We start from the raw sequence: 11,793 nt of genomic DNA on the forward strand, positions 1-11,793 counted from the left end.
TTGTATACAATGCTGTTGTAGCTGTATTAAATTTCCAAAAGCCTAACATGAAATTTATACAAATTTTATACAATTATATACATACTTCGTATAATTTTCATACACGAAAAATGTGAGAATGCTAAACTTTGAGCAAGACATACATATTTCATACAATTTTCAAACACATAATTTCAAGTGAAATTTTTAAGCGTTGAGTGAGATATACATATTTTATACACAAAAAATTAAGTTAAAATTTTTAAGCCTTGAGCGAGATATACACATTTCATACAGTTTTCATACATAACTTTGAGCGAAAATTTTAAGCCTTGAATGAAAACTTTCGTATATATTTTTGTAAAAAATCTATTGGTATGTTTTGTAAACTGAAGAGTATCGTCATATTTATAAATATACCCTATTTTTAAGTATACATATGTCATTCTCCCATTCAAAATTGACCAGGTTGCAACTAAGTTTGGTTCCTTATACAAATAAATTACACCTGCATGTGTTAAGATTGGAACGTCTTTAATTTGTGAAATTATATATAATCAAAGTGTTAAAGCTTTCTCTTCCACCTTTAAATGGATTTTTATTGTGTTAATAGTTCAATTGGTGACACTTCATAAATTACTACTATAGAAGCATGGGTTAAAACCCATGCTTCGTCGTCCGTTAGGCATAAAAAAAAAAAAAAAAGTGTGGTCTCCATATTAACACCAACCAATATTAAAAAAAAAAACACCAACCAATATTAAAAAAAAAAAAGGCACCAACCAATATAAAAAATAAAATAAAAAAGTGGATCGCGTATTAACAAAATCAAGCAATATAAAAAAAAAGTGAATCACATATTAAAAAACAAATAATGTAAAAAAAAAAAAGTGTAAACTTTGTATTTGTTTATGAAATACTAATATGTATAAAATTAGATTCTAGATAAACTACAATGTTATATTAATCGTGTTTTGAATATATATAAGTGAATCCCATATTAAAAAAACAAACAATATAAAAAAGTGTAAACTTTGTATTCGTGCAAAAACACTAATATAATAAAGTTTTAGATGTCTTCCCGCATACAAATACAATGTTATATTAATCGTGTTTTGATCAGTCCGTTAGGCATTAAAAAAAAAAAAAAGTGTGATCCCCATATTAACTAACACCAACCAATATTAAAAAAAAAAAAAGAACCTCATATTAACAAAATCAAGCAATATAAAAAAAAATCATCAAAAGTTAACCCATATTAACAAAACAAATAATGTCAAAAAAGAGAAAATGAGTTAGTTACTTTGTATTAAAAGAAAACACCAATATAATAAAGTTTTTTTAGATACGAAGTTTAAACTACAATGTTATATTAATCGTGATTTTTGAGATAGTGTGTATATATATATATATATATATATATATATATATTATATATATAAAAATAGCGCAAACTAATAATGTCCAAAAAAAAGTGCATCCCATAAAGGATTTTGCGGCCCCATACTAAACAACACCAAGCAATATAAAAAATAAAAAAATAAAAAGAAGAAAAAAAGTGAAACCCACCATCTCTAAACTCATTTTGAAAAAATAAAGTGGACCTATACATCCGTCATCCGTAGCCCCTTAAAAAAATGGTAGCCTTTTATTAAACACCGCAATTATATGAATCCTATATTAAAAAAATAAATAATGTCCAAAAAGAAAACTTAACTTTGTATTTGAGTCAGCTAAATACTAATATAATAAAGTTTTGTGTGCAAACTACAATGTTATATTAATCGTGTTTTGAGCATAGACATATATATATATATATATATATATATGCATAAAAATATTGCAAACTAATAATGTCAAAAAAAATAAGCACCCGAATACCGAATGTTACTAAACAACACCACAATATAAAATAAAAAAAATAAAAAGAAGAAAAAAAGGTTGAAACTTCACGGTATCTCTAAACTCACGGAAACAAAAAGTGGACCCTATATTAACAAAATCAAGCAATATCAAAAATAAAAAAAGTGAACTCCATATTAAAAAAAAATAATGTCAAAAAAAAAGTCACCCTTTGATTCGTAGCAAACATAATATAATAAAGTTTAAAGATACATACAAACACAATGTTAAAATCGTGTTTTGAATATAGTATATATATATATATATATATATATATATATATATATGCATAAAAATAGTGCAAACTAATAATGTCCAAAAAAAAAAGTGCACCCCAAATTAAAAAATCAAACAATATTCATGTAATTTTCAAAGTATCTCATTAAGTCAATAATGATGGATTCATTGCCACATGCGTATCAATTCATTAGTAGGAGCAAATGAAATTGCTTTTCTTGGAAAAAGGTTATGTACCCAAACCATACACTTTTCGCTTTTTTTTATATATTGAGATCTAATCAGATATTAAACTATTGTATTTGCATATTCGGCCATGTCATTTATTTGTTATGTTTACTAAAATAAATATACTTAAAATATTTATATTTTAAAATAAGATAGAATTTAATTACTTTATTTTTATTGTTACTCTAATAAATGAAAAAAGATTAATGTCGTAAAAAAATATACCAAATGGAGATCAAATAATGAATAAGGTAAATTAGTCAAATTATAATTTAATAGACATTTACTTAAAAAACCATGCAAAAGACAACATGACAAGTAAAATGAGCTAAACCGAGAATATTTATCAAAAATTAAAAAATAGTATTTCTTTGTTTAAATAGAAAATCAATTTCTATTTTGTTTCGTTTTAAACATGTAAAATTAATTCATAATTTGAATTAGAATTATCCAAATCAAAATTTGATAAAAAATAATAAGTATTTTACACCTTTAAATTAATCGAATTAAAAAATTAAAAGTATCAATTAATACTTAAATATTGCTATTATTTTATCTCAAAGAGAAAAAAATAGTTTCTTTTAAAAAGTCTTTTTTTAAAAAATATTAATAAATTTGCCGATTTTCAAAGTAGCAGAAACACTAATATAATAAAGTTTTAGATACGTAGCACAAACTACAATGTTATATTAATGAGCTTTAACATAGTGTATACACACACACACACACACACACACACACATACACACATGTATTCAAACACAACTACATACACACGCACTATAATCTTGTTATTGTGTACAGACAAAGACACTTCATAGACCGTCTAGTGTTATAAATAAATGTCGCTATTTATTCGTCGTCAACATTAATGTAATTGACAGAAAATTCCAACAAATTTATGACATGTCACTATTTATTTGCCGACATTAATATAAATGGTGAAAATTTTCGACAGTAAAATTCACTACATTTGATCCAAGTGTTAAATATATGTTTGTGAATAAACTCGTGACATTTATATGACTTAATAAGATTTTTCTAAAACTAAATGTCGTTGTGAATCGGATTTTTTTGGGTGACTAACGTTTATGTAGAAATAACTATCACATTTGTTGACTGTATTAAATTTAGCATATTATATTTATGCTATTCTTGATACACACATTATAAATAATGCTTCAATTCTATTAAGTATATTAAAATATAGTTTTCATGGCATTGAAATTCATACAAAATTAAGTTAGTTATAGCATACAAACAAAACAATTCATGAATTGAGCATACATATCCGTAATGAATAAAAACATAATTACATTGAAAAAAGAAGCGAAGAATCATTGTTGTACAAATACAACTGATCCATAAAAAAATTCGGCAATAAAGGATTTATATATGGTGGTGTACACTGGTAAAAGCAACATTTGGTACAAATATACAGATAACCCTGAAAGAAAAAACGCAAAGAAAAGAAGAGGAGAAAGAAGAAGAAACAAAAAAAATTCATTGTTAATACTTATATATTAATAAACTTGTTTAAATGAAGGTTGATTCACATAATCTTTTGCAGTCTCCAATTAAAATTAGTGTCCTTGGCAATGAACAGCCAAAAAGTGTTGCTTGATATCTTCACCACAAATAATGATTTCCCAACAATGAATTTCTTCATCTGCAAAGTTTGGAACATAGCATTTGAATTTCTAAAGTGTTGTTGGGATTTGCCAAAATATAAGTCCCATTTTTATGATTCGATGTGCACGTCATGTTCAATTGACTCCCAAGTTGGGTTGTCTGCAGCCAAAAAATAAATTAGTACATAAGTAAGCAAGCATGTTAGAAAGGGAAATGCAACTCTGCAACACAATTTCAGAGAGGCGAACCAAGCAGCACATGAGCTAGCAGTACATGGGAAGAAAGCTGCGCATCACACTTTGGGAGAATCTATGTTTTGGGATACTCCCCCATTCTTTTTATGTCAGCTTTTGAACAATGAATCTTTAGAAATAATATCGTTTAGATCTATTTCATGTAATTATTGCATGAACTAATTAGGGTTAGTATCGTTTAGATCTACTCCAATTTACTTTAAGTCATTTCCTTTCTTCGAAAAAAAAAAAACATGTAAGAAAGGAAAACATGCAAATATAGTATCACTATGAAGGACGACAATCTCGTGGAGAGCAGGAACTTCAATTGTAATTATCACTTTCAGTGATCTAAAATATGTATATACACATCAAAGTTGTAGTCTAATGGTTTCAATTCCATCCTACATTACTTAGGCGTAACATTCTATTTTTAATTCTTTTTTATCTTTTACTTCCCATTATTCATGAGCCTATCCCACCAAAATATATACATAAGAAAACATAAGCAAAAATAAATAAAAAAATAACATAAGCTGTCAACGCTTTAAACATTAGAACGTGATTAAATCAGATAAGTTACCAGATTTAAAATGTCCCCTTTATTTCTTTTGCTCAAATACTTCAAAATCTCATTTTAAGTTACAAAACCTACCTTGTATTTCATTCCTCATACAAGAAAAAAATTGTTTAATGTTATTACAATCACATAACATTATGATTATTATTTCCTCTCGCTCTTCTTCCTCAAACAAAAAAAATGAAGAATTAAAAGACAAGAAGAAAATCTCACAATAAAAGGATGGAAAAAGCATAGCAACTCAAAAAGCGTGGCAAAAATAAACTAGATACGTGTTGTCTAATAATTGAAACCTATCTTACATTTCTTAAGTCCAAGGTTCTAATCTTATTAAGTAGGCGTTTGGACATGCGATTTGAAATCGTGGTTAAACCATGAGATGAAATCAGCGTTTGGACATGCATTTCATCTCATGATTTCAAACCATAGTTTCAAAAATTTTAAATATAAAATTTGACTCATAAGTTTATATTTTGTAAAAAAAAGACCCATAAGTTGGTAGATATTTTTAACAATTACTCCCACCAACCATTTACCAACCTTTATTCATGTCTACCATGTGAGAGGATTATATTAAAGAGTAGTTACATTACTATTCATGTTAAATTTTCTTTGTTATTGAACTAACACTACAAGAAAGTATAGAAATGACAACAAAAAATTTAATATTTGGCAACAACTTAGTTTTATTGTTGGCAAATGAACTTTTTTGTTGCCAAAGAATTTAATTTGTTGCCATAATATTGATTATTATTGCAAAAAGTACTTTTGGCAACAACAAAAAAAGTTTTTTGCGCGTTGTTGCAATAACAGCAGTTGGGAAAAGTCTATGCAACAATTTTATTTTATTTTTGTCAAAAGTATTTTTTGCAATAATAATCAATCTATGGCAACCAAAAAAAAAATTGTTGCCAAATATATTTTTTCTTGTAGTGTATAAAGTTTGATCAATTGATGTTGTATTTTTTAGAAAGGCCTTCTAGTAGCGTATTAATTTTGTTATGAACTATGACTTGCTCATTTGGTAAGATTGTATAAGAATTGAGAATATTTTGATAATTTTCACAACTTGTGGGGTTTTTATGTCTATAAGAAAAAATACAACTTAAGAAATCTAAATTGCATGTCCAAACATGGTTTCAAATCATGATTTCATCTCATGATTTCAAACCATGTCCAAACGGCTCCTAAGGCTTCATTTATTTGTATTTAATAGATGTTTGGATTTGAATGACTCAGACCTAAGAACATTATATGTGTTTATTTTTATTAAGATTTAACTATTGAATGGATCTGAATAGATTTGAATTATTCAAATCTAGAACATAGTTTTAATATTATTAAGAGGTTATTCAAGAATTCTCAAGAAGATGATATTTCTTATCCTTAACGAACATCAATTACCACTACACACAAATAATATCATCGGCCACCACCACCATCACCATTGTCGTCATGACTATCAACCACCATCACTATCAGTCACTACCAAACAACCACTCAGCTCCACCATCACAACTATCACCATTGTCATCACCGCTACCATTACCAACCAACACCACCGTCAACCACCGCTACCAATCCACTACGATCAACTACCTCCACCATCACAATTATTGTGAAGAAGTCACACATCGGTAGTTAAATGTGATGGGTTATCTCCTTATATGATCTTGGGAAATCCTCCCCTCATGAGCTAGTTTTTGGGGTTGAGTTAGAGCCAATATTCATTCTTCACATGGTATCAGAACAAAACCCATCTCACCCGATGTTGGGCCCCATATTAAATTGTCTACTCTCTAGATGTCCAGTCCTGGGCGTGGGGGTGGTGGGGGTTGTGAAGAAGTCTCACATCGGTAATTAATGGGATGGATGGTCTCCTTAAATGCTCTGGGAATTCCTCCTCTCATGAGATGGCTTTTAGATTTTAGTTGGACCCAATATCCATTTTTAACAATTACCACTATCACACAACCACCACCAACACCAACGTCGCCAACCACTATCATCGACCACCTCAACTATCACTGCCAAACGCTAGAGTTATCACTCCTATCGTACACCAACTACCGCCGCTAGCCATCATCTCCAAATAGATACGATTAGCTAGCCAAAACTAACCACCACCTTACAACTTAAGAACTTGTGGATAAAAAGGGCAGCGCACTGCACTAAGCTTCCGCTATGCGCGGGGTTCGGGGAAGGGCCGGACCACAAGGGTCTATTGTACGTAGCCTTACCTTGTGTTTCTGCAAGAGGTTGTTTCCACGGCTCGAACCCGTGACCTCTTGGTCACATGGCAGCAACTTTACCAGTTACATCAAGGCTCCCCTTCAACTTAATAACTTGTGGGTATAATATTTAAATTATTTTACTTTTATATTTGTTCATCTTTTATGAAAAAAAAATTATAAACATTGTCATAATCATTCGGTAATGATGTTTAAATATAAAATTTTAACATTCAAATATGTGTTTAAATTCAAATATGTTAATCTTTAATCAAAATAAACGCCGCTCCTAAAGATCTTTCCATTTTCTTCCTTTTCTGCCCCCAGATCTTGAGCCTATCCCACTTAATAATTTAAAGAAAATGCAAGGGGTCATTCGCACAAATTCCCTTGCCTGGTGGTCTTTAATTTTTGCCCCTCAAATTTGTGGTCTTTAATATTTGTCCTTCGGCACTTTTGGCGCGGTATAATTTAAGATTTCGCTTAGCAAAGTTTACATTTAGTTATGGTATATGTATCATAACATTCCACAAGTTATGCCGGACAAGGCAAAACTCAACATAATCTGAAAAACAAGATAAGTTTATACAGAGGCGGATTCAGGATTTGATGCTTGTCCAACTCATATCAAATTAAAAAATATAAAGAGAATGATTATGCTTGTGGGTTCCCAAGTCGTATTTGATATATATTTACTGAATTTTTCAATACAAATACAGGACCCGAACAAATACATGGGGGTTCCCAGGAACCCCGATATACTAAGCTAAATCCGCCCCTGAGTTTATATGTCACTCGGAAAAATTTACATTTAGCTTCGGATTATGTATCATAATATCCCACAAGTTATGCCGGAAAAGACAAAACTTTCAACACTACATTTAGCTTCGGATTATGTATCATAACATTCCACAAGTTATGCTGGAAAAGACAAAACTTCCAACACTCAGCATAATATGAAAAATACTACACAATTTATGCCGTATAACTTAATGCCGAGCGAGACAAAAGTTCGCTTTTTGGAAGATAAAAATGTTATGTCGAGCGAAACAGGTCTGAATATTTTCATTAAATAAACAGCAGACGCAAAAATTTAAAACCACAGATTATATATGAGGGGCAAAAATTAAAGACCAGTGCGTTTAAAGGGAAATCCGTGCTAAAAAGACAAATGCAAGAATAGAAAGCAATTCTAAGATAACAAAGACGTTGGAGAAAGATTTTACCGCACAACGTGCTTCAGTACAACTCCATAGAGGGGTTGGGATACAACTTAAGTAATGACACCATGAGCAATGTGCATTACCATCCCATCCATTTGTTAATAGAGCTAGGCCAAGGATAAACCTACAAATAAAAATAACCATTACCATCACATTTCTTAAGCCAATAGACTATACTCTCCAATCTAATTCGTATACATCAATAGTGTAAAAAGAATTAACACTATCAGGTCACTCAAAAGATGTCTACAGTTAATCCTTCGTAAAAGTGAGATTTATACTATTGAAAATAAGACAGATTACCTGATACAACAAAAGTGACCTAATGGCTGATAGTACAAAACAATTTTATAAGGTCGATGTATATAAGTCAAACTCATATTCTCGAAGAACCATTAACAACGATACTTACCCAGTTAACAAAAATGCCAACGACACAATCAATAGTATGTACTGATAAATCTTGTACTTGGACTTTTTTGATGCCACAAAATAACCAGGAGGTGCTTTCTTTAGATTCACCCATCCAAATTGTGGACGAAGCAAAAGGACACAACCAAGAAGAAATCCAGTTACAAATCCTCCAAGATGTGCGAAATTGTCCACATGAGGAAGAATTCCAACAGCTAGGTTTATGGCAATTATGAGAAGCAGTGTAAGCAGTGTTGCCAACTGTTATGACAAAAAAAAAAAAAAAAAACCAAATTAGTCCATTTTTCAAGAGATATATTCCAAAGGATGCTAAAATTTGGCTAGCTAAATTAAACAAGAGATTTACTTCAAGGAAAGGATAAGCTCTACGTACACTCTACTCTTCTAGACCCCACTTGATAGAATTACACTGGGTATGTTACTGTTGTTGCATTAACTTCAATAATTTTGACTATGTAAAAGATTTTTACGTTAGGGAAAAAAGTTCAAATGTACTCACTACTACACAGAGTATTTACATTTTCCATTCGTTATACTTTTGGACTGTGAATCCTTATCAAGTCGGCGAATCGTCTCGTGTTTGATTTGCCCTTAAACTCCAGTGTGGACTAAATTGAATTTACTTGACAAAATATTTTGAAAAAAGATCCAAATTTACCATCTACTTTTGATTGTGATTAAAGATTACCCACTGTTATACTGTGTTGGAGTTCTGTTAGGGTCAAGAGAAAGTATGAGACCATTTGTCAACAAGAAGGGTACCAACAACCCCAAAGTATAATGAATGTTTAACTTAAGATATCTCATATAGTAATTAAAGGGGTTATTTTGACGCCTTTTCCAATATGCTATTAAGTCATCTAAATGATAATTACAGGTAACCATCTGTGAGAGGTGGTGGGATTAGTACTCTAAAAAGTATAACATTTATTTACTCATGAGAGTGTTAATACTACTACTACAACAACAATAACATGCCCAGGAAATCCCCCAAGTGAGGTCTAGGTAGGGTGGTGTGTATGCAGCCTTACCACTACCTTGTGAAGGTAGACCCTCAACTCGAGTAAAGCATATCAAACAGGTATGAAAAGAAAATACAATGAAAGAATAATGGAGAAAGGAACAGTAGCAACAACAAATAATACGATGTCAATATTACACAGATTTATAAATTATTTACATTGTCAATCTATATAAGCTAAATCCATTATACAAAGAGTTCAAATCATACCTTGTTTTCATATAATGTCCAATTTGTGATGAGTTCAGAAAGCATTGCTCCAAGTAAACCAAACAATGCCCCAGAAGCACCAACAGAGATTTTCTTCCTCACAAATAGAGCTGATAAAAGACTCCCTCCAACCCCAGCCAAAACATAAAGCGGACCAATTCTCACTAGAAAAACACATTTAGAAGTTAGAAAGTAATTGTGACAATACTGTTAGATAAAGATTTAATTTATATGAAATAACAATGTAAAGAATTTTTACACCACTCGCTATATTTTGATATGTTATAGTTAGTGGTTAAGTAAGAAATTTCGCTTGCTAAGGCGTTAAGGATATTCAGAATTTAATATATATATGTCTAACAAAAGTAATTAACTTATATGTACAATATAATTTTTCAACGAAAGGTGTTTAGCTGACCACCCTCACTAATTGTAACTCTGCTCCTAATTGTAGAGGGTAACATACCGTATGATATTTAGCTATAGTTGATGACCTGGAAGTGAAAATTCTTTTACGCTATCAATGAACTCCTAAAAAATTAGCTTAATCTAACCACAATAAACTACATAATTTTATTAGAAACTTGAAAGAGAGTAATAACTTCGTTATAATAAGTTAAGCCATATTATAAAAATTATTTACGCCATCAGGTATATGACTTAAGCTCACCACATAAAAGTAAGGCAATCATTTACTTACAAAATCCAAACTCTTGCTCAAGCCGAATGCCCACAAATAACAAGCTCAACATATTGGCAGCAACATGGAACACACCAGCATGTAACCACATGCAAGAAAATAGTCTCCATAATTGACGACCTTCAACCACTTTGTTCACGTCAAGAGCACCCAATTTTTGTAACCTATAAGAATTTTAAAAAAATAATAATCATGTTATTATTAGATTATTACATTCTTCAAAACCCTTGATCAAGTGAAAAGGATATCTCACATCAAGCCAAAATAATATTCCTTTTCTGCAAAGCGGTGTCAGATGATACGCCTCTCTAAGAGGTGACTATTAATGCATATATTCTTGGGGTTGATTTATGTATAAAATACATATAATTATATATGTAATGGTTGTATGATCAAAAAAAAATTCATGAATGATATAAAATGTAGAATGGATACTTACGTTGTTGTGGAGGGACCAAGTAAAGGGTTCTCATGAACATCTTGAAATGCAAAACGACCAAAGATATCGGTTCCGAAACAATTGTGACTATTACGAGGACAATCGTTAACGTACATAACAATGATAAAAAGTGCAACATTTGCTATAATAACAATAGGGACTAGCCATGGGAACCATTTTGTATAAGGCTGGTAATTAGGTGGTGGGACTGGAGGGCGGGAATATAAGCGTCTGTCGCTATCCTCGAGATTTGGGCCACTATTTCGAGGTTGAACTTTGATCTCGAGGTCTGACTCCGATGAAGAATTTCCCGACGGAGTCCTCCTTCCCATGATATTGTTGCCTTCCTTAGATAGGAAGAACAAAGAGAGGAAGAAAAGGCAAAAAAATGAGGGGTTATGGAATTTTTATGTGAAAAAGTCCATTGGTTGATGAAGCACTAATTGAGGGAGAGCATTTCCAATGGGTTGCATGTTGTGAACCAATGGAGAAGAATACAAAAAGCCTATAGTTATAGAAAGAGAAATGAGAGATGCTTGAGTTTAATTACTATGCTTACTAGTTAATCTGTCCGTGTATCACGCAGTCAAAAATTTACAATTCAAGACAAATTAATAAGGAGCAAAGATTTTAAAACTATTTTAATCATTATCTTTTTACAAGTTTCAATATATTTATAGATGGAATAGGTAGATAAATAGGATTGGTTGCTTGAATTATCTTCTTCATCTATAATTTTCACGATA

The 11,793-nt window shown here is 30.8% G+C and overlaps 1 protein-coding gene across 1 annotated transcript; it reads right to left on the reverse strand.

Annotated features, from left to right (window-relative positions):
* Window positions 1-3,643: 3,643 nt before the first annotated feature.
* On the reverse strand, window positions 3,644-11,518 carry LOC132046202 (RHOMBOID-like protein 1). Its single transcript, XM_059436762.1, has 6 exons — window positions 11,048-11,518; window positions 10,609-10,772; window positions 9,909-10,072; window positions 8,658-8,917; window positions 8,249-8,369; window positions 3,644-4,137 (listed from the first exon to the last, which is right to left on the reverse strand). The coding sequence occupies exons 1-6, from the start codon at window positions 11,377-11,379 to the stop codon at window positions 4,012-4,014; spliced, it is 1,167 nt and encodes a 388-aa protein (XP_059292745.1). The 5' UTR covers window positions 11,380-11,518; the 3' UTR covers window positions 3,644-4,011.
* Window positions 11,519-11,793: the final 275 nt, after the last annotated feature.

Source organism: Lycium ferocissimum, unplaced genomic scaffold (genome assembly GCF_029784015.1).
Source record: "Lycium ferocissimum isolate CSIRO_LF1 unplaced genomic scaffold, AGI_CSIRO_Lferr_CH_V1 ctg984, whole genome shotgun sequence".
NCBI classification, from domain to species: domain Eukaryota; kingdom Viridiplantae; phylum Streptophyta; class Magnoliopsida; order Solanales; family Solanaceae; genus Lycium; species Lycium ferocissimum.